General features: G+C 43.6%; 1 protein-coding gene across 1 annotated transcript in view; it reads left to right on the forward strand.

Moving 5' to 3' along the window:
- FKBP1B (FKBP prolyl isomerase 1B) overlaps window positions 1-26,557 on the forward strand; it is a 48,491-nt gene that overhangs the window by 17,583 nt on the left and 4,351 nt on the right. The window contains exon 3 of the mRNA XM_075414930.1: window positions 26,219-26,331. Within this exon, the coding sequence (XP_075271045.1) occupies window positions 26,219-26,331 (113 nt within the window). The remainder of the gene's footprint in view (window positions 1-26,218; window positions 26,332-26,557) is intronic.

The raw sequence follows: 26,557 nt of genomic DNA on the forward strand, positions 1-26,557 counted from the left end.
AGGTGCAGGAATGTCCCCAGCTGTTCCCTCCTGCCTTTGCACTGCTCCCTCCTGCACACAGAAATGTGGCAGTGGCTGCACTGTTACTGGGGCTGAAAATCTACCATGAATGAAAAACAAGTTGGGGAAGGAGGGAAGAAGTGGCTGTGAAGGACAGCAGGCCATCAGGATGGAAATGTGGGGTGGGGTGGGAAGAGCAACAGCAACACTTGTCATCCAGCACTGCTGCAGGTCCAGGGTTTTGCAGTGGCGTGGCGAACCAAGGCACTGAGACAGCTGTAGAGAAGACTTGCCTGTGGGAACAAGGGGGAATATTTACTTCTGTCGCTCATTTCTGACCTGTCAAACTTCTCAGCAGTGTTTGGGGACCCTCCCGTAGCACCCTCTCTATCTCTCCTGCAATAATGTGCTGGGACAAATTTCTCTTTTTAGCTTACTTTGTCTATTTAATGCTGCTGTGGTGGGGACTCAGAATTAATTTGTTTGACCTCCCCTCCCTCCCCCCCCAAAAAAGACAAAAAATTTCCTACTTGGATCTCTCTGGACTAAAGCATATTTTTGGTTCACAGTTGTTTAGTGGGTGGGTGGGCAGGCAGCGATTTCTGGACTGGGATTGTGGTTCACAGTAAAAGAATTTTACCTTGAGTAAGCAGACAAGGTGTCTGTACATGGGGAAAGAATTATTGTTATTAATGTGTTTATTAATGCAGTGTACATGGCTTTGTTTAAAGGAAGTATTGTTGTCCTTCTACTGAGCAGTTGCAAATTTCAAGCCTTTATAATTAGCTTCTTATCAGAAAATAAATCAATGCCACTAGACAAGGTAACTTCTGAACATGACTTGCATAAACCTGTCATTGAGCAGGATTCTTTGGAACTGCATTTGTTCGTGATCAAGGAACGGTAACAACTTGGACATGACAAGCCCTATCAGGGTGAGGTATTTAAAGACCCCCCACCTTACCCTGAAATAGTCCCAGTGCTGAACAAAATGATCTGCCTACTTGCACACCACCACCCCCCCCACCCCAAAAAAAAGATTCATGGCTGTTGGATTTAAAACTCGAGAAATTATTTTGCTGAACCTTTCTTTTACTGCTTCTTATGAAGCAGTTTTTGCTGATTTAGAAATGCTTCTTTTGGCTGAGCCAAGCGAGGACAGACTCGATGACTGCCCCTGCATGTGAGGAAGATACTCAGGACCTTTTAACAGTGAGAAGCCACAACTCATGCATGATCTTCTACCCGCTGTTTGCCAAAGAGCTTGGGAGACAACTTGGAAAAAAATGAAATCAGCATACCAAATATTGTTAAAACTATAGTGTGTATCCCATACAACAGAATATTGTATAAGCTTAAATATGGGATTGGCATTTATATATTTAGGGTGGATTAGTGTGGATTTTTACAGTTTCTGTTCCTGCTCATGAGTTTACTTGAATAAGTTCAACTGTGTTCACTGTGGGGAACAGTGTCAAAGGCCTTACAAAAGTCCAGGTGGATGACGTCCACAGCCTTTCCTTCATCCACTAGGCGGGTCACCTGGTCATGGAAGGAGATCAGGCTGGTCAAGCAGGACCTGCCTTTCAAGAACCCGTGCTGGCTGGGCCTGATCCCCTGGTTGTACATTAAGATATCATAGCTGGAAAGTGAAATTTTACAAGTTCGTCTTAAAATAAGGAATACATGTGAACTGGAAATACTGATATGTAAGTGAACACCAATCAATAGTTGCAGTCAGCTCATCGCCCCGAGATATCTTTAAATCAGCTCTCATTTAAACAGGAATTATTTAGTGAAAATCCTGCAGCCTGTGTTGAAGTAGGAAGTCAGACGAAGAGATTGCAAGGATCACTTCTGGCGTAGAAGTGCATTAATTGGTAGGTTTGTCGTGTATTTTGGAAGCTTTGGTTGCATTCTCGTCCAGTGGTCTTTTGCTGATGTAGATTAGTCCCAGAGGCTGCAGATGTTTCCTGGATTCGTAGCTTTTAGGGCTGGGCTGCTGATTTGGTCTGACTCCCCAAATACCAGCGTTTGAACCTGAACTTCTCTAGGTTTAATCATGTCAATTATTTTTCTTCTTTTGCATTTTATTTTTTTGTGTGACCATATCTTTGATCTGTTTTCCTGTATAAATATGGATGAAAACTACAAAATGGAGTCAATCAAAACGTTATCTGCTTTTTCAACTTTCTGGTTTTGTGCTGGTCAAATAAACGCTCTGCCATGGGTGGAATTCACCGACGTCAGAGCAGTTTGTAGGAGATGCTCCATATTGTGAAAAATGAGCTGGTGCAGAGCTCTGGAATTATTTATATCCCCTTGCGTTCTGATTATTGGCTTGCATTGGGCATCCTTAGAATTGGTCACTTCTCTAAAAAGAAATTGGAGCATATTAAAAGATGATTAGCAAAATAATCAGTTATGGAATGTAGTATCACATTTCACTCAACGACATTTTCCATATGTAGTCAGAGGCTTTAATTATGTTTCTACACTGCTTTGGTTGATATGATTTTTATTAGATAGTGCTAATAGTATATGAAAAACAAAATAGTTGCATTAAAACAGATGGGTATATGACTTGAAGATAGGTCTTTGATGCGGGGATTACTGGGCAGAAAGCTTTGATCTGTGCTGTGAATCTGACCAAATAGCTGTAGTGACTCATTCTGTAAAAATAGGTAAGTATTGGAAATCCCTAGCAGAAGACAGCAGTATTGATGAGAAGGGAGGCTCCCCATCATGATCTGCAATGCACAGAAATATTTGCAGCTCAGAAAGATTGACAAGCAAGCCTGCTGTTCAGGGTAACAAAAGCTGTTTGTATAAATCCGCTTGCAGTCATCGCATCTCCTTTAACTGACATTCCACTACTTTGTTTTTCTCTAAAAACTTTATTTGACTGAGTAATGGCCTCAAGTTGCGTCAGGGGAGGTTTAGATTGGATATTAGGAAAAATTTCTTTACTGGAAGAGCGGTCAAGCATTGGAACAGGCTGCCCAGGGAAGTGGTGGAGTCCCCATCCCTGGAGGTGTTTAAAAAATGTGTAGATGTGGTAGTTCAGGACATGGTTAACAGGCATGGTGGTGTTGGGGTGACAGTTGGACTTGATGATCTCGGAGGTCTTTTCCAACCTGAATGGTTCTGTGATTCTGGCAAACCCTGCCTTACTAATTTAGCACAGGCAAAGCAAGTTTCTGCAGCAGCCATTTTCAGGAGCTGATGTTGGCCATTTGAAGCCCTGCCCTGTTTTGCCGCAGCACTGCTTGACTGTTGCTCTGCTGCGTGCTCCCTCTCACGGGGCGCACGGTTGTGCGGTTCTGTACGTCGCGCGCGCATCAGAACTGTATCGTGTTACAGGAAAACCCTGCATTGGCAAACAGTTTGTGCTTGCAGCGTACCTCAAGGACATCTTGGAGAGGGACTTTTCACAAGGATGTGTAGTGATAGGACAAGGGCGAGCAGCTCTAAACTAAACGAGGTGAGATTTAGATTAGATATTAGGAAGAAATTCTTCCCCATGAGGGTGGTGAGGCCCTGGCCCAGGTTGCCCAGAGAAGCTGTGGCTGCCCCCTCCCTGGCAGTGTTCAAGGCCAGGTTGGATGGAGCTCTGAGTAACCTGGTCTGGTGGAAGGTGTCCCTGCTTATGGCAGGGGGTTGGAACCAGATGATCTTTAAGGTCCCTTCCAACCCAAACCATTCTATGATTCTATGATCTGTGTATGGTAAAAATAAAAATAGCTGCACTGGAAAGCACATGGAAAAATTCTCTGGAGAGTGACTGTAAAATAAAATGATCCCATCTAAAAATACGATGTGTACCTAGCACAGAAGTTCACCTTTGTTTTGAAGTCCTGCTACACTAGAGGTGGCTTGGGGACAGATCCCGAGGCCACCGGAGGACCCTTGGTGTGGCTACAAGGGAAGGTGGAGGCAGAGGTGGATGGAGCCACACCACCGGGGACTGCGGCACGTCCTCGGGCAGCGCAGGCGGCAAGGGGTGCGGTCTGTGCATGACGATGTATGACGTCTTCCCCAACGTAGGCCTGAGTCGTAGACGTAAGAAATAATAGAGGCATCGATAGCTTCACAGCCCATGTTTTGGTAAAATACGGCCTCGTCCCGCAGATGGTTTGGGTGTAAGACTCTTAACTTGATTTTGTAATAGTTTAGTTCCATTTAGGTAGAAAATGATACCTACTTTGTGTAGTTTCTAGACCTAGTGATCTAACCAAATACACAACAAAACCTTTGTAAAAGACATTAAAGTTCTCTGCTCTGTTGATGTTACACAGCAGTAACTCTCAAATGCAAATCCACCTGTAGCCCTGATTTTGGTGTGCACCAGTCATGATATGAATGTTATTCCTGAAGTATATATTCATCATTATTTTCAGTACAGTGCAGCTATTCTTTGTGTTCCAGGAACCCCTAGAGGTCCCGCTGGAGGGGTTCGTCACGCTACGCACAACTGACATAAGGAGGTTAATTTTATTGAGTGTGTTTGGTTCCCTGTACCCCAATGTTCATGATTCATCATTTCTTCTGTCAGTGAATAGTGAGATAATGAGATAGCAGGTTGACAAGGGCAGAAATTAATTTAAGATTAAAATGATGGATGTGCCTTGTGAGCGAGTTCAGCCAAGTAGGACCTCAGTCTGTTCTGTGGGAATTGCCAGGTCAAAGCTGACTCAGAATTAGTATTTATGAATACTCTACCAAAATATAAGCATGAATAATGATATGTGTCTTATTAATACACATATTAACTGGCATTTTCCACTGCCCTGTTTTTCTTAACATATCTGTGCACCAAAGTTGAGAAGGGCAATACTTTCAATATCATCAGACCAGAATTACGGCTGTGTGCTGTGATGCAGTGTGTGCTCTTCACACCGGATAATAAAAATATGTGTTTTGTACTATGTGGACATGATAAACTTTGCAATGTTCTTGCCTGTCCATTTCATTGCTTTTAAGAGCTGAGGGTTTTTAAGCGATAAATGTCATACGTGTTTTCACACAGGATTGTAGCTTAGGAAGTAGAACTTTTTAAAATGAGATGTTTAGGTTTTGGAGTGATGGTAATTACTGTAAGTTTGTGATAGTTACACTTTACGTCCGAGGAAAACTTAAGAACATATTTAGAGTTGAAGAGGTTTTAAAATAATTTAGTTGAAATCAAAGGAGTTAGATGCCCAGATGCATTTGAAGTGTCCATGATGATATGACGACTGCATCCTTAGACACCTATTTATCTTCAAATATCTGCCCTTTATGCTGTTTTTACATGCAAAAATTGTGCCATTTGTGGCTAGTGTTGTGTTTTCTGGCATGAATGTGTTGATACATATGATGTGAGTATTACAGAGGTATTGAGAGAAACTTGTATCTTCAGCCAATATTTTTGTATGATGGAAAGTGTGTGTGAGACCAGATATTACATGCTTCTATCCTGGTAGGCGTGACATTTTTAATCTGGTTAATACATACTGCATTTTGTATTTATTTGCAATTAAAAGACGATTGTGTGCTGCTCTGTAGCAGGCACCAAGTGTTTCTTGGCTTTTACTGGGCTTTCAGTGTTATGAGGCATGGAGACAAGGGACTATTAAACATTTCTGGCCACATTAAATGAAGATTGGTCACATTTGGCTTGCAATTTTAAGTACTTCTTAGTTTATTTAATAAAGATTTTGGCTGCCTTTTATTATGTATATGCGTGTGATTCACAGGCTTGGTAGACCTGGTGCGGTCACCCTCTAGCTCAGGAGGATCTGCTGTGTTGGAGACAAGCACGTTCTCGTTCTTGACCACCACCGCAGGCCGTGTCCACGTCCCGTCTGGTTGTGTGAGCCACCGCTCCCAGTCACGGGCTTGCCCCGCAGGCAGGCTGCAGGCTGCCCGTCTGGGCGTGCAAAGGTGCCGGCCAGAAGACGAAGCTGCCAGACAGTCTTGGACATAGAGTCCCTTGGGCTGTGCCTGGGGCTGCGCTCGTAGTCTCGCTGTCTGAAGGTAGCGCAGGTCCGCTCCGGAGGGCGGGCAGCCTTTGGATGACCCCGGCAGGCAGGGTGGAAATACCCATGGTCTCGGAGCGTAGCCGGCTCTCTAAGCTGGAAAGTTAGGTCAAAGATACACGACTGTGAAGGAGAGAGAGAGTGAGAGCGAGCGCAATTTCAGCGGACGAAACATCCATGACCTCGCCATGCCCCAGCCGTGAGTTTGTAGCTCTCCCCTGGTGATAATCCATCTTGGCTCAGACCCCGGCTGGGATCAGACAGGTCAGCTCCTGCTTGGAGATTGCTGACTGGGGAACAGAAACAGAGCTCTAAACAGGAGGAAAAGAATGAAAAGATTTAGGATTAGGCTGAGAACGCTTACGTTTGGCTCGGCAGTAGCGGTGCCACACACGCATGCTGCGTTCGGGAGCCGCTGCCTGACGGCGCCGCATAAAACGCTTGTGGGGCAGCATCCAGGCTGCGTATCGGAGCGTTGGCTCGACTCGCAAATCGAAGCGTGGCTCTGGAGCCGACCACAGAACTTGCTACTGGCCTCACTGGGCAGGTTATCGCTTCTCTGACTGACTCTGACTTTGGGCAGACCGAGAGCCTGATGACAAGAACGTCCACTGCGTGATTGAGCTGCTGCAGATGCTCGGGATGTGCCCGTCCCGTTTCTTACATGTGCAGGCCAGGGGGAGAGGACAGAATTTAACGGGCGCTGTAGAGCAGTCGCAAGGAGCACCCTCCTGGTACTCTGCCGTGTAACGTGAGAGTCACACAAGGCAAACGGGGTTTTATCTGGGAGGACACTGGGTTGTGGTTGCTTGATGGGTCTCCTTAGTGCTGCGTAGGAAGAATGTTTCTCTGCCTCTTGGAGGCTGCATGTTGCTGCAGTTTGCGAGGTTTGTGGGGTTGCATTATGGATTTTATTGTCTTAGGAGAGAAGGTAAACAGAAAATTACTCATTTGCAACCCTGGCATGAGCTGGACCTCAGGACTCGTGTCTTAAAGCTCAAGGTGGCTCAGAAACCAAAGAGACTTCATTATTTAACATCATGGTGAACAGATGTGTTTAACTCTGTATTACGTAACTGTTTTTTCAGAAAAATTCTGTATTTTTCCATGCATCTCTGACTCTGTTTTCTGTTATTCTAGTAAACATGGGTGTGTAGGATGAAAGGGAATAATTGCTTTTTAAATGGTTGAAAATAATGCAATTAAACCCCTGTAATCAGATGCTACAGGATGTGGCTATTCATTTCAAGGTCCTTTTTGCTAACAATCTATCCTGCAGTGGTCAGCCAGTGGCAGTTCCTGGGCATCAGACATAAATATCCAGGAAAGCAAAGCCGGGGAGATTTTCAGATCGAGTTTATCTATGGCAGTTTTAAGGGTGGAGTGAAAAGATCAGCTCTGGAAGAGTAAGGAATGAGCTAGCTAGTTATCCCAACTAAACGACCATTTTAACAACCCTTTGGTAGCTTGCAGTGCAAGTGCTTTTGGTCAAAGTTCTGCTCGCAAATGCTCCCTCCCTACTATAGATCTTCCCACCATTATTTTTTTTTTTTTATAGCATCATCATTGTTTCCGGGAACAGAGAAAAGAGAATTTGATTACGTTTGTATCGTGGCATCATTCAAGAGCTCCATTGTGTTTAACTGCAAAAGCAGATTAAGAGAAACTCTCATTCCCAGGCAGCTGAGGAAGGTGAACAACAGAGAACAGAGGAGGAAGGGAGATGGTCACATACGCATGTATGTGTCACTATTATGTTTATTTTCTGTTTTCAAATGTAAATAAAGCACGAGACATCTCTCAGCCACATCATCGGTTTAATAACTCATTTCTCTGTAATGTTAGGACACATTTGGGTGTTGAGGAGAGACGCTTATGGAGAGGGGTGGCCTCAGAGAGATGCTCAGCGAGAAAGAGAGCGTTCAGGGCATGGAGCACAAGAGCCCACACCTCCTCCAGGTCTCCAAGAGGGTTTGCTGTGTTTGAATGTGTTTGGGCCTCCTGGCAGCCTTGCCTGTGCTCGCTGCAGAGAGAGGTGGTTACCCTGTAGTACATACAGTGTGACGACGCTGCTATTAATACACCCCCAGGGAAGGGGAGGACGGCGTGGTACAGTACGTGTGAAAAGCCATCTTTTGCTGGCGGCATCGCCGTTGAGTCATTCCGTCCCGTCTGCGGCTGTGGGGAGCCGTCGCTGCGGGGCCGGTAACGCCGCGACGGGCTCATCGTTATAATAAGCACTTCGGGCAGAGTCTGGCTCCCCCCCATTTAGTCTCCCTCCTCTTTAGGTCTGTAAATATTTGTCCTGTCCGCATCTATTGTTGGCACGGAGGCATCAGAAGAAAGTTCTCTTAAGCCTTTGCCTGCATATTTGTCTTTGGGCCAGCGAACGTTAAACCCGATCGTCTTAGCCTCTTACTGCCCCTGCTAATTCTTCTTTTGCAGTAGTAAGTGATGACTCCGTTCAAGATGGGACGGAATTCCCTGGGGGTAGGCTGGCACTCCCCCAAGGCGTACACATTTCATGGCATGTGGCGGTGCAAGTAAACAGCAGGGGAGAGGGGTTTTCTTCCTTTTGGACACACTATCCAATTTGTTCCTTGGCACTTTCCCCACGCAGGGGGAAGGATGGCTTGCTCTGTATACAAGCCAGAGTCTGATTTATTTATTTTTTGCCTGCCTTCTCCTTGCTGTCTGTAGCAGGCACACCGAATTTCCAAAAATGAAGGTGTTGATACAGGAATCGCTTGCTGGCCCTCCTGCGACATCTATCCCACTGTTACTTCCAAGTCACCCCAAAGGAGAAGAGCGATTTGGATGAGTCAGGGAGACTGCCCTGGCTCAGACTGTTCAATGCAGGAGTGTCTCGGGGTCATGCACATCTCTATTAATATAGGGTCAAACTTGAGTAGGGAGCTCCAGTTTGATTTGCCTATTTTTAGCAAAAAGTCACGCCAATGCAGCAAAACCAGCCAAAGTAAGCCTGGCTCAGTTTGCTTTGCGTTTGTGTGAAGACCACCAACAAAAAATACAATAATTATCTTAAGGTAATGAAATGTATTCATTCTGTTCTGTATTCAGCCCACACTCTAGTTCTTATGTCTGTGGTGGGGAATTTTGTACAAAGTGCTCCTTTATTCTTGCAGCACCTGACTGATAGGACCATCTAGCATCAGGTGTTCTGCCTTTGCAGTGAAAAGCGTCGAAACGTAACTATTTTTGTGTCTCATACACAGGTCTTTCTTTTCCTTCACACAAATTAAACCACAAAGACCTCTGTTGAATTCTGGTCCTTTCAAAGTGTCTGTGCAAGGACGCTGAGAGAGGCTGTGTCATTTCTCCTTCCTACCCTCTCAGAAGGCTCTTGATGCAAGAAATGAAGAAAGACTTTGGATCCAGGTGTGCTGCTTATTACTGTAAAGAATAAGAAGTTGTGGGTAAATATTCTCACTGTATCTTTTGTGATCCCACCAAGGTTCAGTAGCCCTGGGTTCAGCAGAGTAATTCCCTGTTAGAAATCCTTTGTGGTGCAAGGATTAGAACACGTTGATTTTCTTGCGTCCAGGAAGGCAATTTGTCTTTACATTCAGCAAGTGAGGAAAAAAAAGATGCCGAGAAATTGAACAGAATATTTAGGGAGCTAGGGCAACTGTGCATAGGAGAGTAGAAAATGGTTATAGGAGAGTGTGTGGTGGGCAAAGCCCTGTATCCCAAGTCTCGTATCTCTGGAATGGCTCGGTGAGAATTTCTCCTCAGCTGGGACAAGCTAGCATTGCTCTATTGACCTTTTTGAGGTTCGACTGATTTACCCCAGCTTAAAATCTGACCTTTAGTGTCCTGATAGCAAGGTGGCATAGAACTGGGAGAGATGAGAGCAATGCTTCCTAATCTCCATGAAGGCTTCTGAAGCAGATAACAAGGTGGTGCTCCTGCGTTGCATTCTGTAACACTTTAGCAGAGCAAGCGGGATGTTGAAGTTGCTTTGAATGAGATCGGAGTGAGGTTTAGAAGTTCTTGTAACCTTAAAAATACAGGTGATGCTGATTTGTGTTCTCTTCTGAGAGCTTAAATGACTGGGATATAAGCAACCAAACTGGGACGTGGCCCCGGTGCACTTAGTCTGGTAGCACTGTCGCCACAAAGACAGAATTAAAGATCATATCTGGGCACCAGCCTAGAAGAAAGGTTCTACAGACTTTTAAACAAGTTAGGGATCAGATGTTCTCCCAGTCAGTGGGACAAAGCCTGTGTGCCTCCGAATGAAAACATATGTTGTGCCATAGCTAGAAATGCTTACTCTCAGCTTCTTGTCATGTGTGAAAATCCATATCATTTTTACGGCTGTGCAAAGCATTAGATCATCTGAAAAAAATGGCAAAGATCAGTAGTTTAAATTGGCCTCCCCTCTTTATTAAGCAATACCAAGAATCAACACAGGTCTTGGAGCTCGCCCGGAGGAAGTTTGGTATTTGATTTTAACATGCACAGTGTGTCTCTAAAATTCAGCCTTGACGTGGAGGCCAAGACAAATATATTCAGAGATGCAGCCTGGACCTGCAGGCTGTGTTACATGACAGCCTGATGTCATGGTCTTAGCCTGTGAAGCATTGCTAGCAGAAATCATCCTTGCAGCACGGCAAACAAGGCCTTTCTGTTGATTTTTTTCACTGGTAGGGCTTCACCTCTAGCCGTTACTCGATTACTAGCTAGAGAACCTGACACAGAGCTCAAGCTAATGTGAGCAAGTAGAATTGTACGTGTCCATGCGTGCACCAGATCTGAAGAATTGATATTGCGGATGTGCTTGCTGGGTGTAGATATGATCCACCTTTAGGCTGTACTACAACAGTATCTGCATCACTGCCTTGCCCAGGACCATCTGTGATCTTCCTTGCTGATATGATTCTATAATTTCCTCTTCCTTCCCTTCCTTCCAGTCTTATTTGCAACAGGAAGACTAAAACAAATAAATAAATAAAATATGTTATTGCTGGATTTCTAGTCAACAATATCCTGGGAGAAGCAGCTTTGGCTGCTCCGCTGAAGAAGTTGCTACAAGATGATGTCATCTGGCAGTAGGCACCAAAACAAGACGTGGTATTGCAGCAGCTAAAAATGACAATCTGCAATGCACCAATATTTAGGTTTCATGGTCCTATAAAGCAGTTCCATTCAAAGAGATGCAACTAAACGCTGTCTGAGTCCTGGCTCCTTGCAAGGTGCACTGCGCCTCCTTTATGCACATAATTTGGTATAACAGAAGTAGAAAAAATATAATGCTGAAACAGCAGCAGGCTGTTATACTTGCTCCAAAAATGACTTCTCTGCTTAATGCAATGTTGCAATCCAAAAGCAGCTGGTTTATAAATCACTTATTTTTTTAATTTGCACTACTTTCTTTTAAACCCTTGGGAAAGCACTGGTGAAAGACATCTATCTGAGGCTGTTCAGCAAAACATAAATTTGAGATTTGCTGTCTAGGAGCCCGGTGTCTAATCTCCAGGGTCAGATGCTCAGACCTTTGCTGAACGGGCTGTTTACATTAAGGAAGCCACCTCAGTTCTGAGGGCAGATCACAGGAGGGCTCACTGGTTCATTTGCAAGCTGTGCAAAAATTTATAGGCAGTTTTTTTTGCCTGAAGAATTGCCTCCTAAATATCGACCAGATTGGGCTTGGAGGCATGTGACCGCATCTCTAAGAAGGCCACGAACAGTAAGTAAAAAAGTGCAGTTCCGTAAGGACCGAAGGCAGTGTATAATCCTCTTGCTAGAAGGTAAGCTCTAGGGCACGCAGTGCACCAGCGAGGCAGGTGATGTTTTGACTTACAAAGGCAAAGCACCCAAAAATTACAGAAATGTGCACAGATCAACAATTGAACTACCAGAATTGTTATGGCTACCTTAGACTTTTGATCCAGCAAATAATGATAGCGTCAGATCTCTCTCCTTCACCAAGTGTTCAGGATGTGGTCCAGGCACCGGTGCTCTCTGTATCGGGTCAGATATCCGTCCATTAGTGACTTACGGCACTTCACTGGAGGCAGAGAAGAGGCTAATATTGCAAGCCTGCCGGGAATACTGGTCTTGCTGTCGTGAAACCTGTGTGGTGGGGCAGAAGGAACACAGAAACAGAAGTCGTGATTACATGCCACAACCTGCTTGACGTCAAGTTCTCCACTGAGCATTTTCAGAATTGAAGAACTTGCTCGTAGCAGAAATGGAGTGTTCCCCAACCAACGGGGTGTGATGGAAGCCTGAAGTAGCTGCGCAAGGCAGCAGAGCGATAGCTGACATGGTATCGTTGCGAAGCCGGTGCTTAGTAAAAGCCAGAGATGAGGGTGCTGCCTGGACACCTTCATCATGCCACCATGTGTACAGGAGAGAGGAACCACTGCTGCGAAACCAGGCAAACCCAACACTCAGCAAGGCCTTTCAGCTTATCAACAAGAAAATACAGCTGAAGAAGGATCTCAGCAAAGACTCCTGTATCAAAGAAAGTCTCCAAAAATTTGAAGGCCATCTCTGGGAGTGCATCACAAGCTGTAAAGCACAGGTTTATTTGGAGCATTAGCCAAGATCATGGATATGCAGGAGAAGTCTTCATTAGAATTATGTGCAGGTAAAGATCAAGTACTGATGACAAGGGATTTCTTATGAATCCAAATGTCATGTCTTCAGGGCAGGTCATTAAATTGAAAGCAATAAAACAATGCCAAAAATGGTAGGTGGATTTGGTGAAAATGGTGGTCTTACTACACCGTGATACTTACTGTGCTAGGTTGATGTTTATAGTAGACAAAATAGGAATGCAAGGTCTGGTGCTCTGTGTCTCCAGGATCCTGCCTGAGCCCACAGACTGGGCAGAGCGCAAGTTGTGAAATGAGATGCAGAACATGCTTTGATGTGGTTTGTTCCTGTTAAAAGAGAGTTACGGCTTAAGCGTGCCTGGCTGTGTCTTTCGCGATCCTTGGTCACGGGAGCAGGCAGAAGCTGGCAGATACTCAGTTGTATTAGAGGACACAGATTAGATATACCGAGAAATTTAAATTCCCCGCATCCTTTGTCTTGAGAAAGTCACCAGTAAAGTTGTTTTCCCAGGGGAGAGATTTGTACCCATGGCAGTTTTGAGTCAAATCAGCAGGGTTTATTTAATTATTTGAAACTCAGATTACTTATGTTCATTGGTTTTATGTAATTTTCCATTTTATTTCCTTTTTTACCCGACAACTGTTCCATAGCATGAACAGCCAAAATACTTACAATTCTAATGAATGATTTCCAAAGACTCAGTAGCCTGGGTGATTGCTGCCCCTGTGAGCGGGATCACTGGAACTCCCTATGCAGGCAGCCAGTAAATCTGCGGATACGTGTTTAAGCATTAAAATGGTGCAGAAAACGGAGACGAATGAACTCCCACAAACCTTTTTCTTTGCTGTGCAAAATGGGAAAAAGGAAGCAGCAGCCTAAATGAATGGAGCTTGTACGTATTCCATAATGTGACATAATATGGATTACAGGGTAAGCCTGGTTACCTGGTCAGTGAGGATCTACTCAGTTATTTTTAAAAGTGATGTAGAATACCTCTGAATGTCTTGGTGAATGATTATTTTAGACCAGATAACTGTATCCTTCTGACATAAAGCTTCCTTGGTCCAAATTTTAGGTCAGTTCTGCCTTTCTTTTGTCAGGTTTGGTTGTCTGGATACTTGCATTTCGTCCGATATGCCTCCCCTTCAGCACACTCCTTATGAATTTTAACTGTTCTCTTTTCCTTTTATGTCTTTTAGCTTGGATGTAACTAAAAAATACTTGGAGTTAAATAATTGGAGAGGTGGTGGTGTTCAAGAACTCCCTAGACCTCATCAAGGCTGAATTTAAATAGTTCATATTAGTATTGGAAAGCGAAGCAATGTATTCTCAGTAGAATGAAACATTTCAGATGGACATAAGGCAATATTTTTTTCATTTTGTAAAGCAAAATGTTTCGCTCTCTCATTCCATTCAACCCTGAATTGTATTTTCTTTAGAATCTTGGATAAAATTGAACAGAACAGTCCGTTGTTTTTCTGCAGAGAAACATCTTGCGTTAGCGTGGTCGTGGTGTGTATGTTTTACGCATTTGATTGATTGTTAGAAACAGATTTTTACTGACTTCATGTAGTAAGTTGCTCATATAGGATGCTGCTTTTTCAGTTACACTTACTGGGATGATTAAAGATAGCGTGAGCTGTGACAGAGAGCTGTCTGGTCTACAGCAATTCCTGTGAGTTATGCAGTGTATTCACCATCTTTGTCTTCGCTCATACAGATGATAATATTACACATTTTGCTGTAGAGTCTGAGATCTGCTGGCTTTTTGTTGCTGGTATAGTAATACATTTGTTTAAGTCATGCTTCACTGTTTGATCCACTCCCAACTTGGGTTGTTTTCCACTCTGTTGTGCCACTGAGGTATTTTTGGCAATGTTGATCTTCACTGTGTCTGTGGACTAACTATTATTTCTATGTGTGGTATCTAAACTGGCTTAATTTACAATGTCTTTTGTTTGCAGCAGTCCTGAGTGTGAAAGTGCTTTTTCTTTTGGAAAAACGTTATGGTCTGTGCAGCCCATACTCAGACTCCTGCTGAAGTCAACGAGAACTTTGTCAAAACAGCACAGGGACAAACCCTACACAACATCAGGCACAGCTGATCCTTCCTGGGAGCAAGGATCGGCATCCAGGACTCTGTCCATCCCACCGACCTCCCTGATTACTGCTCGCTTAGTTTTCTTCTAACTTCATCATTCTCCATTCCAGCTACCGTACAGATTTGAGTGGGAGCACAGAGAGTGATGCCATTGAGTGTTTGGTTGTTCTAAGGTGAGAATACCATCAGAAAAAGGAAGGACATGGGCTTAAATTTAGGCTTGAGGTAGAGTTGAACTCGTGGTGAAGTGTTTATGATAGAAAAGGTGGGCAATAGCACTGTCTCTACCAAGCACCCTTTAAAAAGGATGAACGCCTCTCAGGCTTGTGTATGTCCTTAAAATCAGATTCAAAGCTCTACATTCAAAATGGATGATGATCCTAAATTCTGGGAAGAGCTGAAAATTGAGGTGCATCCTTCTACTTATCATGCCCTTCACTCAGTGCACAGGCTTTCTGTATCTCACCTTCTGGAAGTGCCTGTTTGTCTCCATTGCCTCTGTAAGAAGCTTCTTACCCTTCTTCTGTCTGTCCCTTTAGTAAAACTCAAGGGGGAAGTCACTAATAAGCGATTCTCATCTGGTTCTCACCCCTTTCTCTGAGGTGTTTCCCCTAAAACATTTATTTTGCATTCTGCTTGCTTTGTCCCTTCACTAGTCCAAGACATGAGTGTCTTGTTAAGTAGATGAAAATAGATACAGGCACTTGGAAATTCCTATTGTTCTCCAGAGAGACGACTGTCTAATGTCCAGCAGAGCAATGCCTGAGACCCATCTGTCAAGATAACAGCTGCCACTTTTTCCATAGTTTGTTTATAAGATCACCAAGATCAAAACTTTGAGATGGAAAAGACCTATTTATAATAGCAAACTGCGCTGTTAATAGCTCCTTTCCACTGTGGCTCTGAAGACACTTTAAAGGCTTACTGAATGAAGCCTTTCAAGTTACCTAAGGCAAAGTATATTAATTAATAATATTATTGCTGGATATGCTAGTGACTCTCTTTCTGACCTTGGTGAAACTACAGTCACTGTTTCTCAGGGAATAAAATGAAGGTGAGTTATACTTCCACAGCTGTCTGGTGACAGAACCTATTCTTTTTGACATTCAGCTTTTTGCTCTGATCACAAATCTACACTATTCCATATTCTTGCAGGATTCTGCTCTGGAGAATAGTCCCCAGTGCATCATTCAACTTAGTTTTAAATTACCGTGATGCAGGTCTTAAAAGTGCTACATATATTTTTGTACTTTCATTAATATCAATCAGTTTACACCAATGAGAATCTGCAGCACCAGAAATGATGAACAGAAATGGGAAGCAGATGTGGCAAAAGAAGAATTTCATAGCTAATATTACTTTAGAACATACTCTCAGAGTTTACAGGCAGAGTGATATTTACGACACTGCTAGGGCCTGCCTTGGATCATGTAAAACGCTGTTTCCATTAAAAATAATACTGCAAAAATACTCTTTTTTTGTGAGAACAGGTGCGTTCCTAGTAGGTGGAAAGAACAAACTATACATCTGTAGAAAGATTTGTTCCTTTGGTGAGAATACAAAAAGACAGCCTAGAAAAACAATGGTATAATAGTATGACATTCTACCACTGGAGTACTGCAGCAAATGATGAAGGCTGCTTAGCAAAATGCTGGCTTTATCCCATCTTAATGGTAGGCTGAACTTCCAACAACATAGTGGGGGTTACCCGATACATAACTTGTTAATAAACCCTTTGCAGAGTTCATTCAAGAACTAGAATTGTATTTTATCTTCTGTTATTTCTACAGCGTGGTTACTGTATGCATTACTATACAGTGAGTGACTGGGGAGATCTAGGTAGATCTGTGGTCACCGAGTCGAAAGGACCTTAGGCAACATAACCCACAGGAAGGCGTTTGGTATGCAAATCAAAAGGAACTTATTTTTAAACTGCATTTTTTCACTAATCTTGACTGTGATAAGTTGTTGTGGGTGAAATTAATCATAGTCTTTAGCTACCTAGAAGTTGGTTTGGGTGGAATTAATCATCTCAGCTGTCTTTAGCTACCTAGAAGTCTATGGTCTGTCCTCCGTGTCAGTGGAGAGAGTGCGGCATCTAGATACCCGCCCTTCTCCACTCTTGAGCAAGGGATTCGTTTCTGGAGTGAAGCAGCAGCATGTTTCACCTGCTTACCCTGGAAGCTGGGTGTGTTACGCTGACGTGAGGTCCCGTGGTGGCCCCAAATGGGTGCCAGTGAAGTCATGTCTCATTTTCCGGCATGGAATTGCGGGCGGGAGGAGACGATTCCCCAGGAATTCTCCAAATGCTTGTGAAGGGAGGGGATATTGTGTAATGCCAACGAGGAAGGTTATACCACAGCTCTAAAATAAGACATATTACAGGGATGTCTGACCAGCCTGCATCAAAAAGCCAGATACTCTGGATAAAAAGAATTCGACTTCTGCATTATGTATGTTTTATGTACATGTGAGATCATGATGGAATTTGACTTATTTAGGGTGGATGTAATCTTGGCGTATTGAGTGTGCCTTCTTACATGGCTCAGTCAACACCTATCTTTATAAACTGTGCTTTCTTCTCTGGTTGCATCTTGTGTGTGTATCTTTTTCCAATAATGTTTTTCTTTTTCTCCTTCTTATTTAAGAATGGAGTAGTTGCTAAGTCCTTTGCACGATGTTGGACGATTGCTGTGTTTGTCGAGATGAGTTTCAGTAAAACACCCCTCTGTGAAGGAGGTGTAGCCATGCTATGTGTTAAGAAAGCTGGACATGATAAAGAACCAGGTAAACAGGGGCCGTGGGAGAGAAAGAGCATTCATTCACAAGGGATGTGGAGAGAAATGTTATTTTTCAGTTCCAAATGACCCGAAGGCCAACCTACCGTTTTAACAGCTTGGTGTTAAGTGGTAACACATTAAGAATATACTTTTTCATACTCAAATTTATTGTCTCTTGGCTATGCATAGCCTCTTAATCCAGTGCCCTACTAGAGACGGGTAGATTTGTCACTCGGCTGTTGCTTGCTTAAGCCAAGGATCTCAGAAGTGTTGCACTGATTAATATTTCAGCACAGGTTTTATTGAGAAGGAAACGGATGCACATACTGGAAGTCTAGACAGCTGAAAATCAAAGGATGCCCAATGTGGGAACAGCTCGTCATTAAAGCACACCGGGCTGCTGATGCGGTATTGGTATATTGGGCTGGGAAGGTGTTTCTTCTGGCAGACCATTCAATATCCCCTTTCCCTCAGCAGAGGAGGAATTAACTGGTAAGCAAGCTGGTTCTTTTCTCCCCAAACCCCTCTCTCGTGTGATCTTGGAGCCATGCTCAGAGCTTTCCCAAGAAATGTCTGAAGATCCTTTTCTGCTTTATGTGGTGTTTTTCCATGCTCTCTGCATCCAGATCTGTATTCAGAAGCTTTGGTGACCGAGCTTGGGCCCTTCTTGTGCCGTACACTGAAAGACAGCTCGCTGTCATGTTCACCTGTTTCAGTGAGGTTGAACCCCCTGCTGAAGCACATAACTTCCCAGAGGAAGGTCATCTACACACTCAAATATGTGCTACAGGCTAAAATACCAAATCCATACCACCACTGCACAGGCAATCATCAAACAAAAATGGGGAGAGGAGGAAACACGTGTGCAGTGTGGCATAGGTTGAAATGGAGAACGAAATCAAGAAAAAAAAAAGATATTAATTGTATTATCCTGTTATCTTGGTGCTCTAGATGGCCAGAATTATTTTACCAAGTTCTGCTGCGTGTGTTTGGGTGGGAAATCTTGCAGAATGTCTTTTTGTATTACAGTCGTGCTCTTGAACTGCTCTGTGTGCTGTGTGGCTGGTACCAGAGAGCAGGGACAGAAAGACGGAGCCCAGTCAGGAACATTCCCTCCAGAACCTGTGCTACAGGAAGGGTAGAGATTTAGGGGTAGAGATGCAAGAGATGCAAAGTATTTCTGTAGTAATGTATTCTCTCTAAAATTCCTTTAGACATCTGTTGTCCTACTCCTTAGCATACCCAGACTGACCTGATTCTGCCATCCTTATTCAAATGAAATTTGCCTTATGCTACAGAGCATGTGTATTTTACAGGTGCACTTTGTAATGGTAACAGAATCAAACCCTAAAATAAAATGACTATTTTAAGGCAACAGGTTACCAGAGGAATTGTTTCGGTCTCCTTACAACTCAAGTAGAATATGCTTATTGAGCCTCATATCTGCCTTGAGGGTAAATCAACTTTTTCTTCTCTTTTAAAAATATGCAAATCTATAAAGCCGTTAGGACAGAATAATGCCTTTCAGTAGAGTGAACTAGACAATTGCATGTAATTCTCTTGGCTGTGAAGTCAAACTAAGTGCAAGGCTCTTGCATATTGTCTTGTAGTTGTACGCAACACTGATACATAGTGCATGGTAATGCATTATTGAATAGTTGTCTGTTGTGTCTTCATTGCATGCTGTCAGCTGCATAATAAATAATTGATTGTGTTGCTCTTACTCCACATTAAAGATATATGAGTTTATAATACATGAAGGAAATGAAGCAGCAAGGCTGCCTGTGTTGCCCAGATCAACCTTTACTGAAGTGCGCTGCGGTAACAGGAACTAAGCAGTGACCACCAGCGCTATCCATTTCCCATTTCTGTGCTTGGAGTCAGCGATTGTTTGTCATGGCAACAAATGGCACATTCAAATCATTGCTGTTGCCTTTTTAAGCAGCAAAAAAATGGTGGTAAAGGGCTGATATGCTGCAGAGATGCACCTCCCAGTCTCTTCCACTGTTATCCTTCCAGACTGAAAATTCCTTTAAAAAGTTTAATCATTTTTTCTTAAGTGGCTGTAAACTGTCAGAAAAATACAGTCTAAGCCAGCAAATCCTTTTTTCCTCATCAGGCTTTGTTTATATTAGCAGGGAAGACCTGAGTTTGTGTTTACAGTGGTACTAAACCTCTGTTGTTGACCCTTTCCCGTGAAAAGCCACGCTTCCCTTCTCAGTTCAGTTGCCGAAGTCACTGTACAGGACACGGTAAGATGGCCCACTGTTCAAACATAGTGTAGGAAACAAAAGCATCCTCCATTTCTTTACTTCTATTAAACAATCATCATTTCTGGTGAAAACAATTTTCATCAGTTAAGTTGATGAGACATAAAATTTGTCCGGGGAGGAGTTTGCTTTGGAAGTCAAATGAAGTAAATCAGAGGTGTATGCTGCCTACTGCGTGGTGCTTTGGGAGGAGGCTCATGGCCAGGTATGGCTACAGATTACTGCGAGCTGCTGCTGGGATGAAAAGGTGAAAAAAAGTGAACTGCGTTCGGAGGTACTGATGAAACAGCAAATGGAGATGTAAGAGGCGTGAGATGCCTGGCTGGCGCAGATCTGGATTCTGATGGAATGAGCTGGAGACCTGAGGCATGTTAGGTCCTCTGGGCATTTCCCTGGGAAGCAGAAACACGAGGCATCGACTGTATTTGCCTAGAAAAGTGTTGCCCAGATCTCTCCATTTAAGACTACGGCGTGCGGGAGCTGGTGTTGTTCCCGATGGGAAACCACAAGTTTTTCAGGCGCGTTACCATGAGACTCAGCCACGAGCCGGGCGGAACGCTGCTGGACGCAGAGGGCTTGTCCTGCCTTACCGCAGTCTGCAGGAACGGAGTCCTGGAGAGAAGTGATCTACTTTAACATAAAATGCGAATAACCCCACTGAAATCAGTGGAATTCTGCTGGTGTAAACCAACCTGGGGTGCGATTTCTGACTGCATGGGTGTGTTTCTTCCACCACTCCTGTGCGATGGTGCTGAACTCCTCTGCTTTGCTGAGCTGTCTTCCTCTGTACGCTGCAAAGGTGTCAATGTTAACACAAAGGCGTTTGTACAGTTTCTAGAGACTTCCCAGTAATACATTTTCCAGACTAAAAGTGTGTATTAGTAATAGTTACAGGTTGTAAATGGGGGGAAAATTAGAATTTCCAGCCTTTGTGACATTCTCCTGACAGACTAGCGACGTATTTTGACTTAGAAACAATATCTTTTAAGGAAAAAAAACCACACTTGAGATCAAAAATTCCTAACCCAGAGCAAGGCTAACTGCAGCAAGGGCTGCCACCGAGAGTCCTAGGAACCAGACTGAATGACAAGTTTATAACGGCACAGATTTATTACAAGACATAATTGGAAAGGTGATTGCATTAAAGGGCATCAAAATACAGTCCCTGTCCTGAAGAACCTCTGGTCTTCATAAGATGAAAGAGGATAGTGTCCTAGAAACACCTTCTGAATATCTGTCCTGCTTTCTGCTGCCAACATATGTTCAGAAAATAGCTGTCTTCAAGTGTATGTATTGCTTTCACGTTCTGTAGATAACTACAGTTTGAACAAATAAGGTAATGCAATACTTTACGGATGAATGTTGCTGTTTTCTGAAAGTCACCTATTCAATTTATCCCCTTAATACTTGCGAGGTGAGTGAATCCCATTGTACAGGATAAAAGGAGAGCAGCTAGTGAAATCAAGGGATTTGTCCTGGATTAGGAGCCCGTCTTCTGATTCCCAGAATGTGTCGACACTGCAAAGACAAATAATTCAGTAAACACCGGAGCCAGTGGAGCCTGGGTTGCAATTTGGTCTGCTTCATTTAGGTATGGATGGGTGAGCTAACACCTCTTCAGCAGGGCCCTGTGAAAAGCTGTCAGTCTGGCGTTTAAAATGAATGTTGTTAACTTGTTAAACTTTTTAAAGTTAGTTGACTGAGAAGGATAAACAATTCAAGGAGGTTACTGCAGTCCTAACACCTAAATCTAGGTGGGATGAATCATTCTTGGAGATGTCTCTCTTTCTCCATTAACTGTAGAAGTAGCCTAGATGACAGGTTGAGGTGCAGTTTCTACCTTTGAGGTGGCTGATGTTAGCAGTGGAATTTTACACTTAAATTTTCCGGATTCAGGCATGTAAGCTTGACAGGCTGTCTATGGAGGGCCTTCGGTGTTCTCTCTCTCCAACTGTCTTTTGTATAGATAATGGTTTGGGAGGTGTTTGGGACATGGTTTTATTGGGACCATAGATGCAAGTTCGGTGTCTGAGTAGCTGGGCTGGCTCTGTGGATTTGTGTGATGTGCTTGGCTCAATTCCCAGCTGAATCGTTCTCAGATGAAGCAACCCTCTGGTGAAAAGAAACTTAGACTGTGGTTCAGCTGCAGCATTCATGCCTTTCCGTTCCTGGCCTCTCCTCAGTAATAGGGGTTCTCTGGTAACAAATAAAGATGAAGGCTGTCTCCTGGTAGAAGCACTCACAGGATCTTCCTCCTGCACAGGCTTCTTTTCATTCAGTGCATAGAATCTGTGTGTCAGTCTGAACCCTCCTCCTCTGTCAAACCTGGCTGAAATTGGCTACAAGATTCAAAAGTTACTAGGCAGGTACAGACAGTGCCGTTAGCCCTCTCCCCTTAGGAAACAGACTTTAATGATGGGATCTTAGCTGAGGGTGACTGACCTCAGTTAGTTAATGCACATTAAAAGCATAGTGCAGACACACCTGTGTTTTAATAAGAAATAATAGCTTGTGTTAAACCTAGACTGAAGTTCTGTTTTCACTGCTGGTTTAGCCCAAATGACGACGTATTTTTGGCCGTTTTGATGGATCCCTAGTCATGTTCCTTACCAAAGGGATTTGTCTACTCTTTGATCTTCAGCTTCAATGAGCTGAACTTCAGTGATACAGCAGCACCTATGATCTGAAACATCTCCTTTTCTACAGCCACCTAATTTTTAAAACGTAGTTATTAATTATGACACCTTGTAGATCAGAGTGTTTTCAAAGCCGTGCAGTATTCTGATAACTGTACAATTAATGACTTCTTCAATACAATGATTGTTACCTTTCAGAATCAAATGTAAGGTTATTGTAACAAGTAAGACTGTAGGCATCCAGATGTCCTTGCTCAGTCCAAACTCTTATTGATTGCTTTGTCTTTGCAAAACAATGTCATCGTTCAGCTCCAGATTGTGGGTTTTTTTCCTCCTTGTTGTTAGCTGGATAAATAAAGGTGCTAGCAGGCCGAAGATCGGCATCCGTCCTTGTTGAAGAATATTAACCAAATCAATTTTTTCACAAAAAGAAAATCAATTGATGCATTAGCAAGAGAGAAGATAAAGCATTACTCTGTTTTAGCTCCCGGGAGCCTGAATAGTCCACTCTAACTTTCAGAGAGAGAGATAAAAAAGATCTAAAGTTCAGATCTAAATCCGGATCGGAACGTCTCCAGGGCACATGGGGACTCTGACTCATTTCTAAACTAGATGTGCATTTAAAGGGCGGTCATATAAAAATTCACCCTCCTGCCAGAGCTTCGGCAGATACGGGCACATCTGCCTCTGAGTCCTGGTTTGTCCTCCAAAAGCAGCAAGGTGGGGTGGTGACAGAGGAGGTCACATTTCTCTGTTCATCACCTGATGAATTTTCAGCCGTTGCTGAAAAAAGAAGCTTGCTGTAAACATAGGAGAAGTGGCCTGTTTTCTTCTACAAGGCCTGGCACATCTTCTGTAGGCTTTCGATGGTGAAATGGGAGTCAGTTTTTATATGATACATATTAGACTAGCACGCTTGTGGGCAGATGGAAACATTATTTTAAATGGGAAATATTGTCCAGTAGCTGTTATCGGGATCTCTGGAGAGCTAATTCTGGTTCTGCCACCGGTTTGATATGTGGGATTTAGTAAACCATCAGACCTTTAAGCTAAGTATTTTAATAGAATTTAGTTACAAAATTAAGTGAAAGCATACTAAAGTATTCTGGAACTGTGCATCTGAATCTGAACTTCCTGACCGAAGCTATTTTATAACAAATATCTTCTTGTACCTCCTTGGGCTGCTGCAAAGAATAATTAATGTTTGCATACTGCTTTGAACATGCAGTCTGTAATTACAGTACTAACTTCTAATATTAAAACTGTTAAATATTGAGATTCTGTAATAGTCTCTTTCCATTGCACAGAATCGTAAGGTTTTATGATGTATTTAGAAATAAAATTGCTGTGAGGAAGGAGTGCCACTTAAATTTAAGATCAAATACTTCAAAAAGGATTATGTGATATGCCTGAGAGTTCCCCCCGAGCTGCTTCTCCCTGCCTGCTCTCCGCTGTATGCAGGCTGGTTTTCTACATTACAGGCGAACCCGTGTTTGTCTGGAACCAGAAAGCCTGGTGCAGGCGGTTGGAGCAACTGCCCAGCCGGCGCAGAGGGGGCTCGGGGACATCACTGAGCTGATAAGTTGCACAATATGTGTATGTGCTTGCATCGGAGCATACACAAAGTACTTCGCTATTATACTGTGAAAAACGTAAGGAATATGAGAAGCGCTAGCGGTGGAGGCTATGAAATGTATCTTATGGGCAGGTTATTCCGTAATGTTCCTCCTAAGGCCTTATCCACACACACACGCGTCCCTGAAGTACCAGCTTTGACGAATGTTGGACTTGGCCAACAGCTAATTTGCCTTAGTATGGCACTTGGTTTTAATATTGATGTAAAATATTTAGACGCAGAACCCCACTGGAACGACCACATACTGTGTACTCATTACTGCACGTCCGGAACGCCATCACCACCGATTTAACCACAAATTAATTTGGAGACATCTCTGTCTGAGCTGGTTATTTGGACTTCCCTTGTATTCCTTGCAAAGAAATAGGCACTGCTCGGATGCAATTCATGATGTCCTAATGTAGCTCCCTAGATTTGGTTCCATGAATTGCTCCCTGAAAGTGCATTTTTCTCTGACTTGATTGTAGAGGGAAGCAGAGTAATGAGCTCAGAAGTAGCTGGCTACATCTTAGAAGCACAAAGGTTGGTAAGACGAATCCTACCCTTTTAGTCTTTGTTTTTCATGCTGGCACGTCTCTTTACGTTTACCTTTGATTCATAACAGGGAGTTTTTAAGCAAGTAAAATAGGCCTTTTTTTATTGTTGTTTGGACAGTAACTGATGGTTTTCACTGAGAAATAAAACTTGTGCATCAAGCTGGTCTATTAATATAACTGCTTTAATGAAAAGAAACTAGTAAGACTGTGTTTTTGATATTGGATCTTAAAGGCAGTATTTCTCAGCATTTTCTGTCAAAGCTGCGCTTGATAATGTTGTTTTCAACCGGAAACTTTCTCAGATATTTGCTTATTAATGAACTTTTCTTTGTACAGCACCTTGCCCAGGAGGGTCATGGCATGTGCCCAGAACACTGGCACTACGGCATTACAAAGAAGGGTTTCTTCTAATACACAAATATCAGCCCCACCTTGCACTATCCAGAGTATAGCATTTTGAAAGAGTTGTTGTTGGGTACTTTTAAGTTGAAAGCTACCCTAATTATTCACTGTTTGAAAAGAGAATGAGAATACCTTATCATGTAGCACTCTGGGAAGGTTTATCCTGTAGAAGCTAAGTAGGTGTTCAGAATATATGGGTTGGAACAGCGTTGGGCCCATCAAATGGAATGAATAAGGTGTTCCCGTCTCTGTCTCTTGTGGCTGAACGAAAATACAAAGATCGAGGGTAGCAGAGCGTTCATACAAGTGTCCGTGCTATGTTCATATTTTCAAATGCAGAGTCTTTTCTGTTCTTTCTGTGTGGGGAGGAGACACGTGTAGTTGTGATGTTGTGTAGAAGTTCCACATACATGGCCACGGCTGTGTAACGCACGCCATGCTCGTAACCCTGAGTCAATCCGGTGGGGAAGGTAAACAGCCCAAGGTACCAAACACTCCTTCTAGTCATTCTGGTATAAATTTCCAGGAACCAAAGGAGCTGCTCTGTCCTTGCAGACGATTAACTGTCAGCAGATTTGGCTCAAGGGTCCCCAGACCTGGGTGCAGCTCCCCACCCTTTGAAGGGGGTGGGAAGCGCCTGTTGACTGCAATGAGCCTTGGGCCACGCGTGGCACAGCCTCCTGGTCACCCGACACGAGCTCCGCAAGGACTGCTCCCCTTAGTTCTGCTGTTAAAAGGGTACCTTAAAACAAATGGCAAGTATTTAATGAGACGTAACGCTAGTCAAATCTATCTTAAATTTAGTTTCTTTGTCTGTAGGCTTGTTTTAGGGAGCTTTTCTGTGTGTAGGAGCAGGCCTGCGTCAGGTGCCTGTGTTGGGATTCTCTCTTCCGCTGCTCTCCGCTTGTTCCTTGCCTGCTTTTACCTGCTTCGCTGGGAAGCTCCACTGCGCGAGCAGCAGCTCTGCTGTGTGTGCAACACTTGGTACGATACGAGTTATGACCTATTGCTTCAAGAGTAATAAGAATATATTTCAATTTTTGAGCCGAAATTACTAGAAGGCCAAGGTAACGATATGGCAGCACTGTGTTTGACTCTCCTGCCTTATCCGTTTTGGATGAGGCTTCAAAGGGGAAATGGAAATGAGCAGCTGATGTGACCAAGGCATTAATTTTTCACTGCTTCCGTCCCCCCCAGCACTAAAACATAGATGTAGCTCAGATTGCAACTGTGTGTCTTGTTTTGGCAGGAATGCTACAGAACGGGAAGAAGTTTGATTCCTCCAGAGACAGAAACAAGCCTTTCAGGTTCAAGATTGGCCGGCAAGAAGTCATTAAAGGATTTGAAGAAGGTGTTACGCAGGTACCAGGGGGAGATTCTGGCTGAGCTCCCGGCCGGCTGAGGGGGGGGTAAGCCCAGCACGGCCCGGTGCAGTGGTGACAAGACCAAGTGCAAATCTTGGTGCGGGATGCAGAGTGGTTTGCTGAATGCGTGGTCCGTTGGAGCTCGGCATGTCCCGTCGCTCTCCTCCCTCTGTCCAGGGACACCCCCTGCTCTCGAGGCTTTCCACACAGCATGCGTTTGGGAG

The sequence above is a fragment of the Opisthocomus hoazin genome, chromosome 2, assembly GCF_030867145.1.
Source record: "Opisthocomus hoazin isolate bOpiHoa1 chromosome 2, bOpiHoa1.hap1, whole genome shotgun sequence".
NCBI lineage: Eukaryota > Metazoa > Chordata > Aves > Opisthocomiformes > Opisthocomidae > Opisthocomus > Opisthocomus hoazin.